This window comes from Natator depressus, chromosome 15, assembly GCF_965152275.1.
Source record: "Natator depressus isolate rNatDep1 chromosome 15, rNatDep2.hap1, whole genome shotgun sequence".
NCBI classification, from domain to species: Eukaryota; Metazoa; Chordata; order Testudines; family Cheloniidae; genus Natator; species Natator depressus.
This window is the reverse complement of record NC_134248.1, coordinates 30,246,238-30,272,427: the sequence shown is the minus strand read 5'-3', so window position 1 is coordinate 30,272,427 and position 26,190 is coordinate 30,246,238. Positions and strand designations below refer to the sequence as shown.

Genomic DNA, 26,190 nt, shown 5'->3' with positions numbered 1-26,190 from the left:
CCATCACCCAGCCGAGAACTGGTACCTTCAAAGGCACTGGGTCATGGTACAGCTGACTACTAATGAATGTCGGAGGAGCAAGTGAGGGGAAATGTGCTGTATGAAATATTGATCGGGTGGAAGATCTCAGTCTTGTGTGCTGAGGTTTGCAGTGGTGAGGTTATATTCGCAGACAGTACTGTACCTCCACAAGGGATGACCCAAGTGACCAGCACACTGAAATGTTGTGGTTTGTAGCCTTTTTTTAAAACTTATACCTGAAAACCATTCTCTGGGTGTAATCAGAGGGGCTTGCACAATTGGCTAGAAGAGTCTAAATGGACCTATGCAGTGAAGATCTCCTCCTGACCTGCTATACTGCAAGATCGTAACTTCTGTACATTGTTACTCAACCGGCAGGTACTGGTTAGAGAACATGAGTTCGGCCTCTGTCTCCCACAGCCATGGAAGGATTTTCCTGACATTCCCTGAGGAATGGCTGCTGGACTCAACCTGTGGAAAATTCCTGCAGGCTGCTGGGAGGAAAGAACTGAACTGTTTTTCATTCCTCTCTCTGGAAAGGGACGGACTGTAAGAGAGAGCTGAACACACACATCACTGCCCCACAATGGCAAAGAAATCGCCCTCTTCATTGGGATTCAGCTGCCAGTGCAGGAGAAAGGGAGTCCTTCGGGTTAGTCTGACCTCTGGACCCCAGCGCTCCTTGAGGAGCTAGCAGACCTCAGCCCTGACAGGACCCCAGCCCAGGGTCTCCTCCAGCAGTGCCTCTCTCACACAGGTTTATTACCCCGCACAAGACACAGCAACAGATTATTAGCACCAAGATCCTGACGTCCCTTGGCTGGTGTTTTTCACCACATAATAGTGACTGTTTGCCAGGAAGTGCTAACAGAGCCTATTTATTTAGAGAGGCTCATCTTTCCCTGACTGGTAACCCAGCTAGAGAGACCAATAGCTCTCAGCACAAACAGAAACAGACAAGAGAGAGATTGCTAGAATCCCCCGTAGTCCATATGTGTTTCTCACAGGCTCCATTCTTGCCTGGAAGCCTCTGAACAGAGCCTAGTATCCTGCCCTACAGTCCCCTCCAATGCAAGAATTAACTAGCCCTTTCCTTGCCTGCTGTCCTCTCCCACCCATCACTGCCTCCTCCTCGCCCCTCGCTTTGCTGCTGCGCATTCTCTGGCAGCCCCTGTGCATTCCTGTGGGTTCATGATCGATCCCGCCCTCAGCAAACCTCCTCCAGGGACTTACTTGCGTGCACTCAGGATCGTAGAAATGTGGGGCTAGAGGTGACCTCAAGAGGTCATCTAGTCCAGTCGCCTGCACTGAAGCAGGACCAAGTATTATCTAGCCCATCCCTGTCCAACCTGTTCTTAAAAACCTCCAGTAACGGGGATTCCACAACCTCCTTTGGAAGCCCATTCCAGAGCTTGACTACCCTTACAGCTAGAAAGCGTGTCCTAAAATCAAACCTCAATCTCCCTGGCTGCACGCGATGACCTTGCTGAGGTTGGTCCCATTGCTGTAGGGAACCGTTTGTCCCTTAGTTTGTCTTCATGAACCCGTCCCCTGGGGAGGATAGATATTAACACGTCTCACTCCCTCACCCCCATCCAATCTTGTTAGAACAGTCTGTGCTGGATGCATCACTTCGAGTGGCCCCATCACCATGGCATCTAGCCATGAGTGCATGGCAGAAAGCTATTGCACACAGACACACCGGATTTCGTCCCACACATATGGCCTCAGCTATACCTGTGAGCCATGTCCAGGCCTGCCAGCATCTGGGAAAAGACATTGAAGTTGCTCTCTCCTTCTGGTTGCTGTGCGACACGGACCCTTTCCAACAGCATCGTCTGGCAGAGGAAAGAAAGAGAAGGTCAGCACCCACTCCCCAGCCTGCTATCCCCGCCCAGGGCCAGCCGAGCCCAGAGGCTGTGAAACCCAGACTGGCTGGGAATAGCCAAATGACCATCGTACATTGTGACGGCAGGGGTTCTTTATGCCAAACACCCATCACTGGCCAGATCAGAGTCACCGAGGAGTGAGCCAGACCCACAGACCTGGGGATAGGATGATGCCACCTGGATTTTTTACATATTTTGTATTTGGACAAAAGATTAAAGCTTTTGAAAATGGATTATTTGAGAGACCAAACTTTTCTCTGGGTTACACCAGCCCAACACCCCTGCGAAGTAACTGGTGTAACTGAGAGGAGGATTTAGCCCAAGGCATGAAGGGGTAAAACTTTCAACAGCATGTAAGGGACTTTCAGTGGAACTTGGGCTTTACACCACCTAGGCGCAGTTGAAAACGCTAACGACCACTCAAATGATACTTTCCTTTGTATCCCAGGGACAGGCAAACCATTCCAGGACTGGAAATGAGCCTGAACCAAACTCTTTGATCTTTATTATTTTTTATGGCTGAGTGCTCCTGCCTTTGCAGCTGGCAGCTGAAGCGCCAACCTACTGCAAAGAGCCAATTCTTGTGATGGTTTCCCCGTAGAGCTGCAGATGATTATCCGCTATGCAGTGCCAGAGAGCAGCACATGTTCAGATGGCTTGGACACATCTCCCCACACATTCAGTGCTGAGCCGAGCCAAGCCAATCCTGCCAGCAGAGAGGGGGTGGAGCCTGGCAGCTTCGCCATCACTGCTTACTACAAAGACTTGCTCTTGGAAATCGGGGACCCTCCTGGCAGTGACTCCTTGCTGCTCTCCCCTCTATGCTGGGAACAGCCTTCTCCACTCTGCCGTTAACTTCCCAACTCATCCACAGTTAGCCCTGGCAACCTGACCTGTACACGCAGGAAGCCAAGGGGGGTTATGTTGCTACATGGACACCTTGGTGAGTTGAAGGGAAAACAAAGACAGAAAAGCCTCCATCACCTGGAGCGTCTCTCCATGCACACAATAACTGGCCTTTTTCAAACTCAGGGATTCAGGGAACTTAATCTCAGAAGAAGAACTGATGCAGCGGATTTCCGGGAGCATTAGAAATGGAAATAGTGAGAGAGCCAAAGTCAGCCTTGAGCTGCACCAGGGGTGTCTCGTCTAGTCTGCCCCGCCCCAGGCGGGTGCAGGGCTGGTTCCCTTCTTGGGGCTCAGCAGAGGGGCCCAGCCAGTGCACTCACGGGAATGTTCCAGCCCCGAGGCAAGGTCTGCTAGCTCTGCGGCAGGGCCAGAGCCGTAGGAAGCATGTGCCAGTGACATGCAGGGAGTATTTGCTGCTTGATTCTTGGTCCCCGGGATTCCCACCCAAGCAGCTCAGCTCCTGAGAACAAGGGCAGAGCTTTGCTTCCCTTAACGGCAGTGATAATGAAAGCAGATAGAGGCTTCTGTTTAATTTCACGGTCAACATGTACAGTGCTGCTAATTAAATGCCAAATTATAGATTTACTTATGCATATTTCACACCAGTCCCACTCTGCTTGTCTCCCCAAGACGAGGTGGCTGGTTACTGGCTGCTGTGGGGCCCAGCGGCGTCACAGAAAAGCTCCTGCTTAGCAGGAATTTGGATGACCTAAGTCTAATGCTGGACAGATGAGAGACGGGGGACACATGCAGGGCTGCAGCTGCCATTGTCCCTCCTGGCAGCAAATAGGTAGAGCCATTTTCCATTAAATACACAGAAACCAGCTGCCAGTCAGCGCTCAGGCCACCGCCGCCACCCCAGATTCTGAGGTGCTTTGGCGTGTCTCAGAGCAGCCAGAGCCGCGGACAGCGGGTGCAGATGTTACTTGTTGCCTATTAACTGAATGTTCCACCAGGACACTCCTTGTGGCAGGGGTGGCCTTGCTTTCAGATCCATTTTTTAATCAGCTTATTTTCTCCAGGGTTCGTATTCCACAGGACAATGCAAACGCTTTCTGGTTTGTTAACCGGGTCTGGCAACACTCCCTCGGCATCGCCTGGCACTAAGTACTGGACTCAAAGCAGGGACTCGACTTCTAACCATGGTCCTAGTGGCCTTGGGCAGGCTGCTCCCCTCTGCCTTGGCCTCCAGACAATGCTGACCCGCCATGCAGGGGTTTGCCTGGGTTAAGCAGCTGACACCAGAAGAGTGCTCTGCAAGGACTCAGTCGGATGATGGCTGTACCAACCATGGAGTGAAGGGGTCTGCATGAAAAGCAGCTGACCACCGCTCTGCCATGCACATGGTCCAGGAATAGCCCCCAGAATTCTCACACCCCGTTAGACCACAAGTAAGGGAGAAGTTTTATAGAGATGCTTTACTGGGCAGCACTTACATTCCCCTTTACCTCCTATAAACCTCCACCCATTCATGTCCCCAGCAGGAAACTCCGTGCATTTCCACAACTGCTGGACAGCTGGGTGACCACGGGGATTACTGTGTGGTGCTGCCAGAGAGGACCAACCCTGCACCTGGCATATAAGGACACCAAAGAATTGCAGTAGGTCTCCTTTGGTCACTTGAGCTCTCCCACCTTGCCAGTGGAAGAGCCTGGCACTGTGCAGCACTTGACCTGGGTGCGGTGGCAGGGACATGCAGCGTTACCTGGAGGTGAGCAGCTGTTATTCGGCCTGTGGCGTTGAAATCCAGCGACATGACCATGGAGAAGCGAGTGGAAGTGCTGTTGTGACAGGTGGTCACTGTCCCAAAGGCTTTGAGGATTGTGAACATGGCCTGAATCTTCTCCACTGCAAAAATCAACACAAACAATCTGGTCTGCAACAAGCTGGCTGTAACATGCTTGCCTTGTTCGAACCCCAGCTCTCCATCTCCCTGGGCCCCAGTGCGACAGCTATACATGGCTGCTGCTATCCCAAAAGCATTCATGTTCTTCACTGAAAATCAGACCCTCCTCCAAGTCACAACTCCCAAGGCCATCTCTTTGGGTCCTGCACTGATGGGCCCGCAAGGCACAGACTCTCTTAGCAGGGAAGACTGTGATGACACAGTGGAGGTTGCTGGCTCATCATTCTGTTTATCCCTTGGGAAGGCCTTCATTTTTGCATGTCAGGCCATTGGGTAAACCTAGATCAGAAAATGTTTAATTTATTTATTTATTTGATTTTTAAAAGTCACCTGTAGGCGCCATCCAGGCTGTGGTCTCCTGCCCCAGCAATCAAACAATACAATGTAAATGTAGACCAGGGACTATCCATAAATGCAGACATCTCAATCCACACCCTCCTCCACAGCCTTACCAGAGGGAGGGGAAGAGATGCTGGAAAGCCTAGCAAACCCAGGCTCTGTGGAAACGGGGTGAGGGAGCAAATTCTAAAATCATTCCAAAATGTTACTGCACCTGGAGCATTGGAGACAGGCACATTACACATGTAGAAGGGATAAATTAATACATATTCTTCCTTTCCCCTTTGTGCAAAAAAAAAAAAAAAAATGCAACCACACAGTGTCAGGTTCCACAGCCATCACGCTGCAGCTGCATCGACTTCACAGTCAATGGCCAGGAGAGCACCCAGAACCTCATGTACCAGAAGCACAGGCTCCGAGAACCTCTGTTCATCAGAATGGTGCTAGGACTTCGCACAAACAGGAACACAAAGGTTGGGGGATTCCACTCGCATAACTGGAGAGGACTGTCCGGCCCTTTTCATTCCTATCTGTGATCAGTTCTGTGCACACATGGGAGAAGTTCCCCATAAACATCCACACAGAGCCACCTCCTTGCCCTCCTCCATATCCTTCCTTGACACGCTCCTCTGCCCTGAAGTCTACAAAACCTTGGCGTTTACAGACCCATGTGGTTCTCGCTGAAGTAATAAACTTGGTGATTGGTTCAGAATAACTAAGTGTCCTGATCTGGGAAATATTGTCCAAGGTAAAAGTAGACCTGAAAAAGAACCTAGTATTAACACTAATGAGCTACTGCTCCCAGGACTTAATACAAAGGAATTATCCTTATTACATTCCATTCACATAGTGGCTGTCACATTTATCCAGTTGGAAAATATAGTTTGTTAGATTTCAGCTTTAACAAAATCTCATCAGCACCTTGGTAAATTCATAAAACTGGCCTGTACTCACTCTTGCAGTATGCTGAGCCCACTGCTTGCAATGCTGAGCCAAACTAAAATTAATTATAACGATCTGTATTATGGCAGCACCCAGCAGCTCCAGTTAGAGACCAGGCTCCACTGTACAAACACAGGAGAGGCCCCTGCCCCCAACAGCTTACACAGAAATGTAGACATGTCGGGCTGAAAGGGTCCTCCAGAGCTCATCAAGTCCAGGCCCTGGCACTGAGGCAGGATTGAGTAAACAGACAGGCAGGGGTTTGTCCAACGTGTCTTTAAAAATCTCCAGTGATGGGAATTCCACAGCCTCCTATGGAAGCCTGTTCCAGAGCTTAACTACTCGTACAGCTAGGAAGTTTTTTCTACTAGCTAACCTCAATCTCCCTTGCTGCAGATTAAGCCCATGACTTCTTGTCCTCCCTTCAGTGGACAGGGAGAACAATTGATCACCCTCCTCTGTATAATATCCCTTAACACATGTGAAGACTGTTCTCAGGTACCCCTCGCCCAGCCTTCCCCCATAACTCAGGGTTTCTAAACCTGGTATCATTTTTGTTGCTCTCCTCTGAACTCTCTCCAATTTGTCCAAATCTTTCCTAGAGTGTGGCACCCAGACCTGGACACAGTACTCCAGCGGAGACCTCACCAGTGCCGAGCAGAGTGGGACAGTTACCTCCTCTGTCTTACATACAACACTCCTGCTAATACACCCCAGAATGATCTTAGCCTTTTTCACAGCTGCATCACATTGCCGACTCATATCCAGACCCCAGAGCCTTTTCAGCGGTACTACCCTCTAGCCAGTAATTCCCCATTTTGTAACATTTGTGCATTTGATTTTTCCTTCCTACATGAAGTACTTTGCACTTGTCTTTATTGAATTTCATCTTGATTTCAGACCAATTCTCTAAGTGGTCAATGCATGTATTGGACAAGACACAACAGGTAGACAGACAGATGGGGAGCACAAGTGCAGAGTGTCGTCTCATTGTTCTCCCCCAGCCATTCACCACTGTCACTGTCACCACCAGTTGTCTCTTGACTTGCACTTGGTTTGGAAGCTGTTTGGGGCAGGGACTGTCTCTTTGTTCAGTGTTTGTACAGCGCCTAGCACAGTGGAGTCTTGGTCCATCAGTGGGCTCCCTAGGTGCAACTGCAATACCCAGAACAATAATCTGCAGACATAGCCACCCGCTGGCAGTCTCCCCAGCTGTACCTGAGACTCTGTTGTCCACGCTGCGGGCGGCGCCCACCAGGTATTCCAGAGCATTCTGGCAGCAGGTTGTTTTCCCGGCACCGCTTCTCCCCAGGGGCACAATTGCCTGGTCCTGCCGGTGCATGAGCAGGTTCCAGTAGGCTCTCTGTGCCACGGAGCTGATGTGAGGGGGCATGCTGTCTCGCTTCCCTTTGAACACCTAGAGACAGAAGGGCCGCGTGAAGGAGCTGCTCTAATGATCTCGCTGAACACAGAGTCGCCCGGTGGGGTTCTCAGACATGAAAGACTTTGAAGGTTTAACGTCAAGCCTGTCTGTTTCCATTCAGGCTGTGCTTTGTAACCCCACTGGGCTTCCCAGCAGCAGGCCCTTTCACCCTCCTTCCCTGAAGCACCTCCCCCATTGCCTTGAGCCTGGCTGACGCTCCGACTGAAGGGACGGACAGTTCCAGGTCACAGGATAGGAGCATGCAAGCAGAGAGAGCCCACTGTTAATGAGCCCATTTGTTAATGAGCAGCTGTGCCGTTAACAGGATTCCTCCCCTCTCTGCCCCTTCATGTCACCCACTGGCCCAATTTCCTAGAGCTCTGAGAAACTCAGTTCCTGTTTTGCAGAATTTCACAGTTTCCTCTCCCTTTTCAGCGCACACCTCTCCAAAATACATCGCTTTCTTTGCAATTCTAGCAAAACAGCTCTTGTCTCACTCAAATCAGGCAAGCACACTCTTCTAATGAGAACCACCATCTGAAAGGTGAAAGAAAAGGCCGGCCTCACTCAGCTTTTGCTTCGAAATGGGTCCGCTTTTATTTGAAAAGTTCATGTGAATTGGGCTTAGTTTCAAGTGCCTGATGCAAGGCAACCTCCCCCCTTGATTTTTCATGCAGCTTTGCATTTCACGACGGACACATCTCACCCCCACTCAGTTTGCTCTGCCCTGCCATATAGAAGGACCCAGGTTCTGATCCCACCACAAGAAGGGAGGAGGCTCAGGTGTGTAAATCCCATGTGGGCTGATCAGAAAATGGAGCCCTGCGTGCTGTTGTCAGCCGATACAGGAGCTCCTATACGAGCTGAGCACAGCTCCCGCACACTCTGCCTCCCAGCCCCTTCTCTGTTATTAAGATGGGTCCATGGCACCACCTACTGGACACTGATGGAATCCACGGAATTCTCCTCGGAAAGGCCGCCAGGGAACAGGACATTCACTGAAGATCACTTTCCAAACTAAACAAATAAAACCCTCTACAGCGCTTCTAAAATAGCTCCCTGTGAAATACATGCCATAAACTGAGCATTCAATGGTGTGAGATTTGCAGCCATCTTAAATCCAAGCCAGGGAACCCATCTACCACATCACACCATCACGTAGCCTCTGTATGAGACACGTCACAGGGCCAGCCCACCACTTACCTTTCCTGAGTAGCTAGTAGTGGCCCAGCTGGGCTTGAGTGCAATCAGGCTGGGCCCTGCGTACGTGTTGCAGAGCTGGGACTGGTACCGGTGCTGGAGTGTGTTAATGACGCTTGATTCATTCAGACTGAGAAGTGCAGCAAGATCTTCCGTGTAATCCAGTTTGGAGGGATTGGTCTACAAAAGATAATGCGTGAGAAGCCGATTGAAGGGCCGGCTGTGCTGGAGAGACTCATTTCCTTCCTCGCAGTGCACAGCTGAGAACACTGATAACCTGGGAAACCTAACATTTCTCCAGCTCAATCCAGAGTTTCCTGTGATCACCCTTGGAATGGGGGGAGGGTGCCCAGTTAGAGACCTCACAAGATGTGACTCCCTGGGGCAGAGGTCAGTTTTGGTGCTGCTAAATTAATATATATACGGACATACCATCCAAAATGTGCTAGACACTTTCCAAACCAATCAGAGGCCCTTCCCCAAGAGCTCACATTTTAATAGGGTTGAGTACAGTACAATTAACTGCGAGCAGTTACAAAATCATTGTAGAGCTCGGTAGCGTCTTGCAAAGTAGGTCCATGAATGGAGGGGACGGGGCTGCAGCAGGTCAGGAGCCATGTGGCAGCCAGAGCATTACTCCACCCCTGCTATTCCAAACTGCAGCCTGACGTGCAACAGATTCCAAGCACTGCCGCCAGTCGCAAAGGAGAGCCAATTACTGAGCAGCCCAAAAGTCTCGTAAACACAAGGAGAATCTCCAGCCACCAGACAGGACATCCACTAGGGATGGGGGTCCGCGTATATCAGCATAAGCTGGTGCAGTTCCATTGACTTAGCAGATCTGCCCCCACCTCACAGTGAGGTTTGCCTTGGGGCAGAGAGACCATTTCGGCTGGGATGGAGGAAGGGGCTTCCCCAGCAGGTTTGACAGCATCCGTGGGGTTTTATTTCTGGGTACTCACCCGGTGAATGTCCTCCTCGTCCACCTCAGTGACAGTGTTGTCAGCTTCTAAGCGAATCCTCACCCTCCCAGCTGGCAGTTCCGGGGTCCCCACATCTGGCTTCAGCACGGTAGCTGCAAGGGAAGCCCAAAGATGAGCTCTTCCCTAAATAAGGGGCAGCTAATTACAGAGGTAGCTGAACAGGCCTGCACAAGGTGTGGTTCTTGTTCAGAGAACTACAGAGGGGCCGATTCTGGTCTCACCCCAGGACTGTGCACTCGGGAACTTCTTGTGCGCACCGGCAGGGTCTCCACAGCCCAAGCAGCGCCCAGTGCTTTAGAACTCACACCCCTGTCGTGCGCACAGCCTGAAGGGCTCTGCCGACACTGCAAGTGTAGACATAAGGGCAGCACGGGCAGGCGTGCGCATTTGTTCTAGCCAGCACAGGTAACAGTGTGTGTAGAGGTGGCAGAGCAGGCTTCAGCCCAGGCTAGCACCGGAGTACAGACGAAGGGTCCCTGCTGGCTGGTACTCTGGCTGCTAGTCCATGCTGAAGCCTGTTCTGCCAGTTCAGCACCGCTGTGGTCACCCATGCTAACTAGATTCAAGTTAGCAGAGATAAGTCGACCCACGTTGCAGCCACACCTCCACTCGCAGAGGAGACGTTATGTACACACGCTGCCAGAGCGAGGTAAAGGGGCCGCAGTACAAACGAGAGATTCAGACTGGTTTATAAAACCAACTCTGAGAGTTAACAACAGTGTCCACAGAAAAAGCATCATGGGAAATACCTTAGAGCAGTGTTTCCCAAACTCGGGACGCCAATTGTGCAGGGAAAGCCCCTGGCGGGCCGGGCCGGTTTGTTTACCTGCCGCGTTCGCAGGTTCGGCCGATCGCGGCTCCCACTGGCCGCGGTTCGCTGTGCCCGGCCAATGGGGGCTGCGGGAAGTGGCACGGGCCGAGGGACGTGCTGGCCGCTGCTTCCAACAGCCCCCATTGGCCGGGCCCGCCAGGGGCTTTCCCTGAACAAGCGGTGTCCCAAGTTTGGGAAACACTGCCTTAACGAATACCAAACGCTGCCTGTACTGGAAGAACGTTACAGGGGAGGGCAATACGGGCTCCAATGTTTGCATGCCTTCAATGAGCGCGACCAACAGGAAAGAGATCCCACCAGGCATTAGGTTTGCTCTTGTACTTCAAGGGTGATATTTTGCCTCTCTCCCCACTAGCAGCTGCAGGCTTAGTGGCACTTGCACCTTGCATGGCCCTTTGCATACAATAATCCTGTTTCACACCCTCCTGCCTGTGAGAAAGCCAGACAAGGTTTAACCCATTTCACAGATCAAGAGAAGCAAGTCATCCAAACCTAATGGGTGAATCTCTGGACAGGCTGAGCTCCCACTAACCCTTCTGGGGCTATGCAAGCTGCAGGCATTTGGCACTTTAGAGACCTGGCCAGGCAGGACTTGGCCAAGCCACACAGTGAGTCCTGACGGAGCCCAGCACAGAACCAGAGCCCCGCTCCCAGGCCCCTGCTGTAACTGCCAGACTAGGAGGAGGTCACAGCTCGTAGGAGAGGCTCCTCTCCTGTCTGAGCCTCAGCAATGGCCACACAGGGATAGCCAGACTGGATCAGACCCGAGATCCACCTAGTCTAGCATCCTGGCTGCAGCTGTGGCTAGTGCCAGCTGCTTCAGAGGAAGAAGCCCTGTAGTCTGTAGTGATTGGATTAGCTTCCCCGGGGAGGTTTCCTCCTAGCCCCCAGTGGTGCACCCAAAGCTGGAGGGTTTATCTCCCTTCCAAACAGCACCAAAGCAAATTACTCATCTTAGACATCACAGAGTGGAGACAGAGAAAATGAAAGTTACCCAGTGTAAATCCATCTTTCTGGACAAGCCAAACTTTCTCTGTTTCATACCACACGTCGTCATGAACCTGGAGACAAAAAGAGAGTCATGTTCCTGCAGCAGGAGACAGGGAAGCAGAGGCAGTTCTGATCTGATCTCTTAAAGTCTTTGACCTTTGATCTCACACACAGTGACAATTTGCTTTCCAGCCACAGGAATTAGCACTTTCCTGTTAAAGTTCTTCATTTGCATTCCACGAGGCTTCTTTCCCGTTTGCTGGGTTACTTAGTTACAGGGGTACAGACAATGCAAATGTCTGCTAGTACATTATAACTCGGTACAGATACATGAAAACAATGCATGCAACATCCCACCCAGTTTTCATGACATTTAAACACTGAGCACATTCTTACACATTTTAACATCTGCATGCATTCTAATCAAATTGTCACTTTTAAGTCTACATAATACAATGATCTGGGACCTTAAACAGCTTTTATTTTATTTCAGGTCTCCTGTATCAAAGGGGTTTTTACTCTAACTCCATCGGGCAGGACTCTGTACACCATACTCTAGCTGTACAGCAGGACACATGGACAGGGCACCAAATCACCTTGTCTGAGTCTGTGCTTTCCCCTGGCTCCTTGATTTCTCCAGGCTCCTTCTTGTTTTCCACTGGTTCCTCCTCGATTTCTCCTGGCTTCTCCTTGACTTCCCCTTGCTCCTCCTTGATTTCTACTGGTTCTTCCTTGACCTCCCCTTGTTCCTCATTTATTTCCACTGGTTCCGCCTTGATTTCCCCTGGCTTTTCCTTGATCTCCCCTTGCCCCTTCTTGATTTCAGCCTTGATTTGGGGCTCCCACTGCTTCTTCGTTACCACCTTCTCTCTCCCTGAACTTTCAGGACATTTTCTCCGCAATGCGTCGCCCTCCTTTGCAGGATCTTCACGGTGGCGCTGAAAATCCCTACCGGTTGTTGGAGCACCAGCAGGGGCATTTTCCCCTTTACTTTGTTCCTTAGGGCTCTGCTCAGAACTTGGAAGTTTGGCAACCTTGGACTCATCTGGTGGGATTGTCTTCCCTGGTTTGGGAGTGGCCGCTGCCTTTTCAGGTGCCGGGGAGGTGGCTTTCATGATGTTGCTCCTCTTCATGACTCTCTTGAAGGGAAGAGGCTTTCTCGGTGCAATTTCCGCGGCCACTTCCCCTTCGTGCTGCTCTCCGTTCAGGCCATTCTGCAGCAGTTGCCCTTCACTTGCCATTTCTCCTCCTACTTCAAGGATGTTCTCATCCTTTGTCACAAACTGCTGCACGTGGTTGTTGTCCTTCCCAGGAGGCTAAAAACAAAATCAAGATGAAGCGGAGCCTGTTAGCATTAAGCCTGGTGATGCAAGAGGAACAACTCACTCGGTGAATCCATCAGCCTGGATTTGGCAGCCAACAGGCACCAGGGTCTCTGCAGAAACTTGGACCTAGCTTCATCTCAGGTGCAGAGCTACAGGGGGTTGGTGAGTTGCTCTCCTCACCTGGGGGTCGAGGAGGGTTTGATTTTAGAGAGAGACTTGGAGCAACTAAAAGTAGCTTCCAATTTATAGGGATAAACTGCAGGGTCAGATCACGAATCGCAGGAACAGCAATATGCACTCAGGGCAGCTTTGTTCTTATGTCCCATTTTCAGCAGTGATGTTGGCTCCTAGCCCCCTAATTTAGGGGGACCTAGGGCCAGATTTCTGAAGTTATTTAGGTGCCTAAATGAGCAGAGGGGCAGCTCATGGGATTTGCAAAAGCCCCCCGGCTCCTGACTCCCATTGATTTCACTTTCAAGTTAGGTGCCCAGGTGCTTTGGAAAACCCCGCGTGGTGTCCATCTGCTCCTTCAGGTGCCAAATACCTGTGAAAACCTGGCCCTTCTGACAATGTTACCCAGGGCCTAATCCTGCAAGCTGTTTTCATCCAGCCCCGGTGCCAGCATCTCCAGTGGAGCTGAGCATGCTGAATGCCTGGCAGGACTGGACACCTAGGGCTCATCCCTGCAAGGGACATAGGGCTCTCACCCTGACCCAGGGACGCATGCAGCTCTTGCTTTAACGTGAATATATGAGTTGGAGCCCAAACCCCTGGGGCTTAAATAGCACAGAGGCTTTGAGCGGGCCCTCTGCAGAAAGGCCTGTCGCATCCCCGGCTGCCCACATCCTGAGAGAGGGGTCTGTTTCTCCTTCCAAGCACTCCCTGTTAGCATGTCCAGTCTAGACGCTTACACTGAGCAGCAAGGTCTAGCTCCATTCCTTCGACAATTGTGCTGCTTGTCCGTGACTCGGGCAGTGGAGGTGATGGCGGGGGACATTAACAACAGCCGGGTGAGGAAGGCATTGTCACCTGGCCCTATCTATCCATTACCCTTTGGTGCCATATCTAGCTGGGGAAAACAGAATTCTTCCCCCAGAAGAAGGTCTGTTGGCTCGGGGATGGAGCTGCCATGGAACAGACTCTGCGCTTCCCTCGCCAGCTAGTCATGCCTTTGAGCCATTCGTTTTGGGCACTGACCAAGGAATCAATGTGCACCACAGAGAATTTTTCACTTTGCCTAATTTCTAGACTGGCTGTTAAGCGTGTCTAGGGCAGCTAATTGCATTAGCAAAGCCACAGGTGCCTCAGCTGTACATTATTGGTGCTCAGTCTCTGCCCATGGAGTGTGCTGGCATTCGCTGAGACTAACTTCCTGTTTTCATAGCTACCCAGCAAACTCCACGCCGGAGCCAGGCAGCCCAGAAACTTCCAGGGAAATTCCAGGACAGCACGGCCTTCCGGTGACCACAGGCCACCTGGCACCTTCCCGAGGAGCCTCCCCTTGGTGTCATCATTTGAAGTGCTACTTCCAATGTACACGTCCCCTGGCTGCCTCCTGACTGACCTGGTCTGGCCCTGCCACCAGGGCACCCATCCAAACAGGTTGCTTTGCATACTAGAAACAGTAGAGATTCTTTGGGATCTGGGGGGTGGTTTTATTGATGGGGCTGATCCTTTCCCACAGTCGTGGCTGCTAAGGACCCTGGGAATCTAGCTGGGATCAAGGCAGCTGGTCTGAACGGCAAGCCGGACCTCCTGGGGTAGGTCCCAAGGCTGGAAAAAGTGTAAGTCAGGCCAGCATTTGGCCCCCGCAGGCTCCCCAGCCCAAATAGCTTTGATTAGATTAATAGATTGTAGGGCCAGAAGGGACCACTGTGATACTCTAGTCTGACCTCCTACATAGCACAGGCCGCAGGAGTTCACTGAATTCAGTCCTGTTTGAAACAGATCAGAACTTCCAGAAACACACCCAATCCTGCTTTAAAAATGACCAACAGTGCAGAATCCATCACGACGCTCGGTAAATGTTCCAGTGGTTAATTACCCTCACTGTAAAAAACGTGTACAGTACTTAATTCCCAGTCCGAATTTGTCTGGCTTCAACTTCCAACCATTAAATCTTGTTAAACATTTGTCTGCTAGACTGAAGAGCCCTTTAGCAAATTTCTGTTCTCCACGTAGGTACTTACAGACTGTGATCACCCTTAACCTTCCCTTTGTTAAGATACATAGACTTAAGGAGCTGAATGGATCACTCTATCGCATGTTTTCCAACGCTTTCATTATTTTTTGGCTCTTCTCTCAACCCTCTCCAATTTATCCATTTATTACCAATTTGAAGACACTGCCCTGATTCTGATTCCTGCATCTCACGTGAAAAACTTTGCAACTAGCACCAAAAAGTCATCCAGCTTCACTCCAGTGACAGCAGCCGTTGTAGAAAGACACTGGGGACTTTGGGTTTGGCATTGCTCGTGGACCAACTACAAACCTGGTTTGAGGAGCCTTGCAAGCTTACCTACCACTCTGATACTATTGTCTATTAACAAGTAGCTCTGTTAGCGAGATTCATTCCCAGTGTTTTCATCCAGGATTATCTCACATATGAAAAGGTGACCCTGCAGTGAGGCTCGAGACTTTTGATCTGTTAGAAACACAATTGTGCAAACAAGAAAACTAGTGGTTTCTCCCCTCTTGCCCCTGACTAAACCCAAATCTTAGCCCTCGTAATATCATGGACAACATTCTGCCTTTCTAGCACAGGGGCATTTTCAGGATGTACTCATTATCCCAGATGCACAGATATTGGGGCCCTTTCAGGTTCTCAGTGGGGAATGAACCTGGGACATCCAGCACTAAAAGCACCAGCCATTGAGCTAAAGGAGCAACTCCTCTAACTGGAAGTTGTAGTAGTCTGGTATCCTCTGGCCCAGCCAACTGTGGGGGCCATGCCATACACATTCGATGATGGAGGTTACACCAACAGCTGACCCCCAGGATACTGAACACAGGGCACAATTCGTTCGGTACTTACGTCTTCTTTGGAGTTCAAGGTGCCTTTCTCTTTCCGTTTAGCTACCTTGGATTCTTTCTCTGTTTCCCGAACAAGCTGTTTGATGAATCCCCCAGGAATCACTGAGAAAAGTGGAGGTGGTGAGGAAGGGGGCGGACTCCGGTCCTCTTCCCTGATCTGTTTGCACAAGCAGAGGCTACATTATTCGATGTCACACCTCATGGGCCCCGGCAGAGGTCTGCTCTTCAGGCTCAGACAGCATCACAAACCCCTCGGAGAGCAGTTAGTCGGCATACATGACTCAACCAAGCTCATGTATGGCAGGCCAAGTCCCGCACTCTGCTATAGCATCACACGGGAGTAGCAAAGTGAGAGAGACGTGGCCAGGGGCTTGCAGAGCTCTTTCCAGCAATCAGACGTTCTCATCGCTCATCAGACCACCACCGCTCATGATCTGGAACTGCACCCTCCCCTTGCTGAATTCGTTCCCTCCCCTTGGCTGTGTCTACTACAGGTTTGCTGTGAGCAATGGGGCTGTGCATGCTGGTTTGTTATTGTAGGGTTGCTTGGGAGTCTTGGGGTTGCACCTGCTGGGTTGTTGTGGGGTTGCCTGTGAGCACATGGCTGTTTAGTCGTAGGGTCACTCATGAAGACCAGACTAGCAGCACCAATTTCTTTCCAAAAAACTAAGCAAATTTAAGGGAAATACCCCACATAGAACTGCAGGGGAGATTTCCAAAGGACCAAGGGCAGTTAGGTGACATCCCCCAATGCAACTCCCCCTTGCACCTCTGAAAATCACTGGGGACTCTGCCGGAGTGGTCTAATTTGGGGTCATCTAGCCTAACCAGCGCTCCATTAACTAGCTCTCCCTCCTTTGCTTATGACATTTCAGACGTTTCCTACACGTGTCCCCACTTGTGCTGAACAAGATGTGTAGTTGGGTTTTGTTTTGGGGGTTTTTTTTACCTTCAGTTGATTAAAAGCCACCAGCTATTTAGCAGGACACAAAGAAGGGCTGGATGAGTTTTCATCTGTCCCCCTTTATGCAGGCAGAGGGCAGAATACATATCCAGCACCTTTACAAGTGCCGGTGCAAGCCCATGGGGGGCTCTAAGCTGGAATATTTTGGGGGCCTTCCCCACACACACAACACATACTAATAATTAATGGGGGGCCCCCTTGAGCTGCTTGGGGCCCTAAGCAATTGCTTCATCTGTTTATGCCTAGTACCAGCTGTACAACGTTCTAGTGTTCCCTGGCAAAGCAGCCCCAAGGATGACTTGCAGAAGCAGATCTAGGCCTCCATAAACCATTGTCCTCTCCTCCTCTTACAAGAGTGGACACGTTTAAGGGCCTCTTCCAAAGCTGACTGAAGTCAATGGAAAGACCTGCGCTGCCCTCAGCGGGCTTCGGATCTGGCCCCCCGTATATTGCAGAGGATGTGGCTGTCACAAAGAGGCACAGGAACAGTCCCATTTTCAAAGCTTGGAAAGCAGGGAAAGCTCTGACAGTTTTGGCCCTTTGAACCTTCTTACTTTTGTCCAAAAGAAGACTGGAACTTCAGACCCCACGGTGTTCCTCTCACACACACCCGCACGTGGCTTTTACCTCAGGTGAGGACAGTTAGTCTACTTTTCAAGCATATTTTAACTCTCTTCTTCTACCTGGAATTTACTGGCAGGAGCCATCTGCTCCCAAGGCAGTAGAGAAATAGCTCACAACACAAAACACAACTGGACCCCTACGTGCTAGGAGCTCAAATGCTCAGAAAGGGCATTCGTGGAAGGCAGCGGGACATGCACAGGGAGCGACAAGCAAGCCATTGATAATGAGATGCCAAATCTTAATGGGTGAAGTGAATCCAAAGGAATGGACCGCGCTGGCTAGCAAATGGTTAAAGCCAGGCATGCTCCTTGCCCGCCTGCTGGAAGCGCCGCTACTGTACAGTTGGGAACCCTTGACTCCTTTCAATGATCTGCTCCCTCTAAGCGCCCGAGGCCCCGCACCCAGGAGAGACATGCCACGTTCAGTGAGGGAACCCTGCCCCTGCAGCAGCACGAGTGTCGTCACTTTCCTTTTGCTCCCACAGTGCAAGGCGTGATGAGATGGCCATGCGTCTGCCGTGAAAGTGCCTGAGGGCTGGAGTGCTTCGGGTGTGATACAAGGAATGATGCTTTATGGAGACAAATGACACATCGACCTGGGCCCAGGACCAGACACACATACATAGGAGGGTGGGAGGAGAGAAAAAACAGAGATGTTGTTAGTCCATGAGCAAGAGATGTATGAAACACACAAGCTGCTCTGCCCCATCTCACCCTCTACATGGGTCTGACCCAGCGGGCTGAGCAGGCCCCTCCCGGCTGGGGGTAAATAGCCTGGCAATGAGTGATGCCGCTCCAGAGATCGGGGGGAGAGGCAGACCCTGGAAGGTCTCTGCCCAGTCAGCTCAAGTCAATGGCAGCCAGTAGCCCTGATGTGGGTGTAGAGGACTCAGGCAGATGACACAAAGTTCCCGAGGTTAATCAGGGCCAGAGAGGGCTTGAGGAATTCACAGACGGCAACACGCTGGGTGAATGGGCAACACGACAGCAAAGGAACTGCACTGTTAACAACAGCAAAGCAGTGACCGTGGGAGGGAAAACTTTAAACTTCTCATTCCCCTCACAGCGTCTAAATTAACCATGGCAGTGCCGGGAAGGGACCTGGGCCCCACTGTGGGCCTCTGCTCAGTGCACAGCTATGGCTAACGAGCTAACAAGGTGAGGAGGCCCAGGGAACAGGGCGGTGAATGACATGGAGAACAGAAAAGCTTCAAAACAGACTCCAGAGAGAAACTGCTGAGCTTGAATTAATATGCAAACTAGATCCCATTAACTTGGGTTTGAACAGAGACTGGGAGTGGCTGGGTCATTACACATATTGAATCTATTTCCTTATGTTAAGTATCCTCACACCCTCTTGTCAAATGTCTAAATGGGCCATGCTGATTATTACTAAAGTTTTTTTTCTCCTTCTGATAATAGCTCATCTTAAATAATTAGCCTCTTACAGTTTGTATGGCAATTTCCACCTTCTCTGTATGTGTATATCTATATCTTCTTACTGTATGTTCCATTCTGTGCATCGGATGAAGTGGGCTGCAGCCCACGAAAGCTTATGCTCAAATAAATTGGTTAGTCTCTAAGGTGCCACAAGTACTCCTTTTCTTTTTGCGAATACAGACTAACACGGCCGTTACTCTGAAACATGGAGAACATTATACCTATATTGTACTAGCCAATGGAGTGGCCCCCTCTGAGTGAGCAGCACCAGGCAGCCCAGATCACAAAGGACATGGCGGAAATGGAGGGGGTTCAGAGGGGGGTGAGAGCCTGGGAAAACTCTCTGAAAAGACACTGAAACCACTGTTACTTAGAGAGAAGATGGAGTAGAGGGGACATGACAAAAGTCTATAAATACTGACTGGTCCAGAGAAGAGAGATCAGCAGCTTCCGTTCTCCCTCCCTCATAACACACGAGCAAGGGGGACAGTCAGTGAAATTAAAATTAAAAACAGATAGAAAGAAATACTATTCCCACACAATGTGTAACTAAGCTGTGGAACTCACTGCCACATGACACTGTTCAGGGTAAGAAGTCAATAAGGTTCAAAAAGGGATTGGGCATTTCTGTGAAAATCAAGAATATGCAGAGTTATTTAACTAACATTAGCAGTTTGGCAGGGATATTAAATCTGCTGCTTCAGGGCAACCTCTAACAATCAGACACCAGGATGAAATCTAGTGTGGGGGGCAGATAATGCCACATCAGCGACTGCAGGGTTCCTACACCTTCCTCAGAGGCAGCTGGGTCTGGCACTGTCAGGGCAGGATTCAGAGCTAGTTGGACAGTGTCTTTGATCCAGTCTGGCAATTATGATGTGGATCTAACTAAAGCACTGCAGTGTGGAGGAGTTCTTCATGCTGGAGGGATTCAGATGGGGACTTTGCATCCAAAAGGCCTGTCTAGGACTATGACACTGTCAGTGCAGGGTTCTCTCCAGGGCTGCTTTCAAACAGCTCAAGGAATGGGTTTCCTTCCTAGTTTTGTAAAAGGGAAAGCCCCATCCCAAAATGCACTGACATCCCACATGCCACCCTCCACCGCCTTGGCATGACACGCCAGGGTGGGCACAAAGGCACTGAAGAATCAGTGCAGTTGCATCTCCCATGTGTTGGCCTCAATGAATGCACTGGAGAGACCCTCGGGAATCCCAGGTGCAGGTGAAATTCCTGCTTGGTTCAGAGAGACTTTTCAAGAAGAGTTTGTCTGTGTGAAGCAGAATCCAATGGACACGTTCATACAAATGCTCAGACACACACCCCATTCTCCCACACAGAATTGTTGCCCTCATCTCATACAGCCTCTCCATAGAGCAAATCAAAGTAACTCTCTGCATCTTTACGGCACCTCTTCACTGAGGCTCTCCAAGCATACGTGAATTAAGCCTCACAAGGTACCTTGGCAGTGGAGCACTCGTGACTATTTGCCACCTTCCACAGCTGAGGAAAGCGAGGTAGAGTGGGGTGAGTCACCTGCCCACAGGCCCACAGTGAGTCAGTGGCAGAATTGGGACTAGAGCCCAGGAGTCCAGGCTCCCAGACACCTGTTCTAACCAAAAATTTTCCTGTGGACCAATTTGATTGAGTAGAAACTGCATTTTCTGTCCAAAAATCATTCCTGTGAAATTCCCAACCAGCCCTGGCAGAGAACAGATCCCGAAGCACTTTACAAACTGCACACAGGCTCTGAGGGGGCCTCTCCTCTCCAAAGCCTGCCAGGGCACAACATTATGGCGGGCAAGCACTGTGACAGAGAGTGCTTACAGACCCCGGGGGCTCGCCCTCAGCACAGGGCATGGGCCTACACTGAGCCATGCCAGCGGAGAAGGGAGTCTTTCCCCTGCACTGGATGGGGCAAGTAAGAGAGCCAGCCATCCACTTCTCTGCCCTGCAGGGTGTGCTGGTGCCTGGGATACGGCCCTTGGCTAGAGACTCCCTGCAGGGGCCCCTGATGCCCTGGTGCTAAGAGGAACCGCCCACCTGCTTAACTGTTAACTTTTAAAAGCAAACCAACACCGTGACCTTGGCATTAGCACTGCACCATGAGGGGCCCAGGTGCTGGAGCTGGCGCATGCTAACTCCAGCCAGCGGGGCTGCGGGATGGGGCGGCAGCTGCTTCCCCCCCTTGCTCACAGCAACGAGCTAGAAGATGGGACGTTTCCACACCTGGCAGAGAGAACAGCCTGCAGGGCCCACGCCGCCAGCTGGAGACAGAACCCCGGCAGCCGCAGCCCCCGCAGGGTGAGGCCAGACTCGATGCGGTTCTTCTACAGGGACCGGGGACTGGAGACCGAAGCTTTGTCCTGGGTGAGCCAGTGCCATGGACCACACCGGCCAGCCCCAGACAGCCGTTGAACCGCTTCACTGTGATACGGAAGGAGAATCCCTTTGCTTTGTGCCAGTTCCTGATTAACCTTAGGCTGCTCGGTGCAACGTACCACGCTGGGCAGAGCTGGCTTGGTAACTCCGTTCCTCCCAAGGATTGCTGTTCAGGCTGCCGGGCCCTTCCCGATCGCCCTGGGGGTCCCTCCCCAGCAGCAGGCTCCCTGCTCTCCGGGGTGGGTTTTTAATCATTCGCTCCATTCTTAGAGCCAGCCACACTCTGCACGCAGACACCCAGCCTGCAAGGGGCCGGGGCTGCGGAAATCACAGCACCCCGCAATCGGCGGAGGAGAAGGGGGAGGATTAGCCCAGCCCCCAGGGGAGGCATTGACCTTTCCTGGTTACATTTCGAGGAGCTGAGCTCACTGCCTGTCCCTGCCGCCTGGCCTCTCCGCAGCACAAATACCAAGGAGAGAAAGTCACTTTCCCGTGTGCTGGGAGGGCCCGGGGCGTCTCTTCCTGCTCCCTGAGCTTGGCCGCTATTTCTGCTGTTGCCGCGGTAGCCCCCAGGCCTGCCTGAAACGAGCCCAGCGGGGAGGCGTGATGGAGTCCTCGGGGGCGCCCGGCACACGCCGGAGGGTCACAGGCCGCGTCTGGAATCTTCCGCTGCTGCTACCGCGGGAGCTGCCTTGCGGGGAGGGGGGCAGCGGCATAGGGAGGGCACAGGTGGCTGCCAGTGTTTGGGTTTTATAGCACACACACACACAGACAGGCACAGACAAACACACACACACACACAAACAGAGACAGGCACTGGCACAGACAGACAGACAGACACACACACACACAGAGACAGGCACACACACGCGCACAGGCACAGAGACACACATGTGCATAGACACACACACAGACACACGCACAGAGACGGGCACCCACACAGAAAGGCACAGTCACCGACACACACGCATAGACACAGATACACACACACAGTCACAGACACATGCACACACACACACACATAGAGACACAGACACCCACACAGACAGAGACACACACACACGCATAGATACATGCACAGAGACAGGCACCCACACAGACACACACGCACAGAGACAGGCAGCCACACACACACAGACACCCACACAAACAGGGACAGGCACAGACACAGAGACTGGCACCCACACAAACAGGCACAGACACAGACAGACATTCACACACACATACATAGACACAGACACGCACAGAGACAGGCACCCACACAGACACACACACACAGAGACAGGCACCCACACAGACAGACACCCACACAGACACACAGACACACGCACAGAGATAGGCACCCACATCCACACAGACACACACACAGTTACACACACACACAGACAGTCACAGACACACATGCGCACATAGACACACACTCACAGACACCCACACACAGGCACAGACACACATAGACACAGACACCCACAGAGACAGGCACAGACAGAGACACACACACACACCCGCATAGACACATGCACAGAGACAGGCACCCGCACAGACAGACAGACAGACACACACGCATAGACACACAGACAGAGAGTCACACAGACCGGCACAGACACACACATGCACAGACACACGCACAGAGACAGGCACCCACAGACACACACACACACACACACTTACACAAGTGCATAGACACAGACACACACAGGCACAGACACCCACACAGACAGGCACCGACACACGCACACAGACAGGCCCACACACAGACAGACAGACATTAACACACACACACACAGAGACATTCACACACACAGGCTCGGCCTGCCCAGTGTACCATTAGATAAACCAGTGGTTAAGATGCCAGCGGCTGCCTGAGCCCCAGAGCCCTGACCCAGCACCCTCCGCTCTAACCACTGGACCGCACTGCCGCCTAGCATGGGGGGCAGAACCCAGGCGTCCTGACTCCCAGTCCCGGCTCTTGGCACTGTCCATGCTTTCAGTGAGGCGGAGGGTGCTGGGCAGTGGATGGCAAGAGGCCCCTGGCACTGACACCAGCATAGATCAGGAGGGCAGAACTCGAGCCGGGCTGTTCTTTACAAGCTCAGAGCTCGGAGTCAGCGAGCAGAGCGGGGTCTTTCCCATTCTCCTGGGGGCTCTGAATTATCCCCAGGCTCTTTGCGGGCAGATAAAGGGCCTGGGTAGCCCAAGGCAGGACATGGCTGTTGGCATCAGCTCTGCCTGCACCGGGACTGACAACTGATTAAGGGTGACACAGACATCCCTGGCCAGCCCTGTCCTCACTCCGCCCTGCCATGGTGCTAGGCTGTCCCCCTCCGGGCCATTTCCAGCACAGGCTCAGCTTGCTGGTGTGAGCAGGGCCTCTGGCGCAGGGGCGAGCGTTACACCAGCCATCCCAACAGTCTTCCCCAGGCTGCCAATGATTCCATTAAATGTTCGGGTGCAGCAAGGGCATAAGCCTTCCCCTGGGCTCCCCGGCCAGGAGGGGAGGCTGGGGAACTGGCAGACATAACACTTCTCTCTGGGCTGCACAGACATGACTTTAGCCTCACAACATGGCAGCGAGCTGAAGAGTATCCCCATTTTACAGCTGTGTTAGCACTTAGCAGGGGAGCTGGGAACAGAACCCAGGAGTCCTGGCTCACTGCACCACCCTCCCCACTTCCTCAGCTGTGTGAGGAGCACAGTCACTGCACACCAGCATGGTCACCCTGATTGTTCAAAGCAGACACTCCTGCCAGGAGGAGGGGCAACGCTATCTGCCACCAGCTCCTGACCCTCCCTCCCTGCTCTCGACAGTTCATCTCGAGGTTTAGCCTTGCATTGAAGCCAGTGACAAGAGCTCCTCGTGACTGCATGGAGAGCCAGGTGAGGCCCTGTGAGCTCCCAGCCAGCGAAGGTCGTGCCCTGCCTCACAGGGTCCATTTTGCACTGAACAGCGAGGGGGAGAACAATGGAGATCTCTCTAGAACAGTGGCTTTGAGGTTTTCCATGAATCCTCCCAGGCCTATCGGCATGGAGGGGCTCCAACAAAGTGTGGTACTAGCTGGGATGCTCTGAATCTGGGGAGAGCAGCTCCCCCCACCCTGGGACACTGAGCCGCGCACATCACCCCTCCGCAGCGTCCGTCCCATGGACTCCTGCAGTCCTGGCTAACATTTCCCCACACCGCTGGCAGGAGTGGCACGCCCAGCCGGGAGCTGCACAGGGGTGCTGGAGGTTAAGATTCTGTGCTGCTCACCTGATGCCTACTGCACTGGGAGCTTATTAATATGCAAATTGGGATGAATTGTCCCACAGACTTTTGAATGGGAGGTGCCCCCAGCCCTCACTGACAGACTGAAATCTGGGCATGACAGGTTCCCCAGTCAGAACTTTCCTTAACCCTTTTGTTATGCATTTCATATTCAAGGCAGCACCGTCAGCAGCTTCTAAATACAGGTTAGTAGAATGTAACCCAGAGGCAGACCAGGCACACGCCTTGGGGGGACATTTCAGTACAGCAATTTATGTTACCTCCGAGCAAATGAAAATTCTTCCTCCCTTATCCTGTGGCTCTGGAAAAGCACCACTGAGCTGCGAGCCTTAGTGAGTTGAGCTGCTGATCACTCTGCTGAGAGGCTGAACATGAGCGAGGGTTCGACACAACAAACGTTTTCACAACGTTATGGCCACACGTCTACTGGCGAAGTTAACACTTCATTCGGAAGCAAACAGCTCACACAGGAAGTTGAGAAACAGCTTCCAAAACTAACATATGAAACCCAGGTGCTACAGTCACTGATACTGTCCTGCGGCTTCGGACTGCAAACCCTACAAGCAAGAATTACGCCAGGCAGGACATTTGGTCCTGGGTGTTTTACACTAAACTTGTTATTAAGAGCAGCCACACTGCAGAGTTCTCTCCAAAGCTACCATCAAGGATAACAAGCAGAAGGGCTATTAAATCCCATGCTTCGGGGCTTCAGCCAATCTCTGGCTTTTGGAGACCTAATATGGGGGGCAAATGATCCCATAACTGCTACTGCCGGGCTCTTACACCTTCCTCTGAAGTAGCCGGTGTTGCCACTGTCAGAGACAGGCTACGGGGCTAGAAGGATCACAGATATGAGCAACAGTTCTCAACATGAGATTCTGGCCAGAAAGCAGCGTGTTTCTGCTTTCCACGAGTTCAGTCCCCTGCAGCGTTACTGCAATCGGTGGTTCTGGGAGGGGGAGGAGAGCAGGGCAGATAGTGGTGACAAGTACCCAAAATAGCAGTCCTGGTGAATGAATCATGCAGTCTAAAAACCAAGAGAGTGACACACACTGTGCTGTCCTTACACACACACACACACACACACACCACCTCCCCACGCGCGTGCACACATCCCCACACACACACAAGTTCTGTTTGCTGGGAGAGAAAAACCAGCCAATGGATGCAGTCCACCAAAGGCAAACCTGTTACTGTAGCCCTTCATAGCTGGCTAAAAATAGCCCCCCCCACCCGCTTTTGGGAGTCAAGAGCCCAGCAACAAGCACACCCAAAAAAGTACATTTTGGATCCCAAAGCAACACACGTCTCCTTCGGGACACAAACCAAACCAGCCAACCAAACAAGCCAAGCAGAGACTCTACCTTTTGTACAAGCGGCGCTGCGGGATTCAGGGAGTTAAAGTCCTAGACGGATGCCCGGCTCTATTAGCAGCTAAAGGATCCTACCAAGCAGAAAAAGCAAAGAGAGCAAGAGAGCAGTGGCAAAGAGGCACCCCCCGGCTGCCCCTCCCCTTCCCCCGCCCCCTGCGATAGCAGCAGCTGAGTTGACACATGTCATTGCTAAAAATAAAGGCCAGCTCCAGGTCTGAGTGAGGCGACTGGCCGCTCCGAGGCCCACAGCCAAATGAGCTGGCAGGCGGGAGAGCTTTGGGGAATTCTATATGGGGGCAAGATGAGGGAGGGGGACATCGTCCCCCACCTGCCACCCCAAGTCCACCCTCCTTG

At 51.9% G+C, this 26,190-nt stretch overlaps 1 protein-coding gene across 5 annotated transcripts in view; it reads right to left on the bottom strand.

Moving 5' to 3' along the window:
* Positions 1-25,961, bottom strand: part of MYO18B (myosin XVIIIB) — a 191,943-nt gene extending 165,982 nt beyond the window's left edge. For 2 of the 5 annotated variants that reach the window (XM_074973145.1, XM_074973146.1), the window contains exons 1-9: positions 21,046-21,226; positions 15,794-15,949; positions 12,031-12,750; positions 11,439-11,505; positions 9,592-9,704; positions 8,633-8,809; positions 7,225-7,423; positions 4,525-4,667; positions 1,759-1,859 (exon numbers count right to left, since the gene is read on the bottom strand). In XM_074973145.1, the coding sequence (XP_074829246.1) occupies positions 1,759-1,859; positions 4,525-4,667; positions 7,225-7,423; positions 8,633-8,809; positions 9,592-9,704; positions 11,439-11,505; positions 12,031-12,750; positions 15,794-15,949; positions 21,046-21,201 (1,832 nt within the window). In that variant the 5' untranslated portion in view covers positions 21,202-21,226. Of the gene's footprint in view, positions 1-1,758; positions 1,860-4,524; positions 4,668-7,224; positions 7,424-8,632; positions 8,810-9,591; positions 9,705-11,438; positions 11,506-12,030; positions 12,751-15,793; positions 15,952-17,851; positions 17,966-21,045; positions 21,227-25,827 lie in introns of those variants that run through there. The other 3 variants (XM_074973147.1, XM_074973148.1, XM_074973149.1) reach the window with 2 other exon arrangements.
* Between the last annotated feature and the right edge of the window lie 229 nt (positions 25,962-26,190).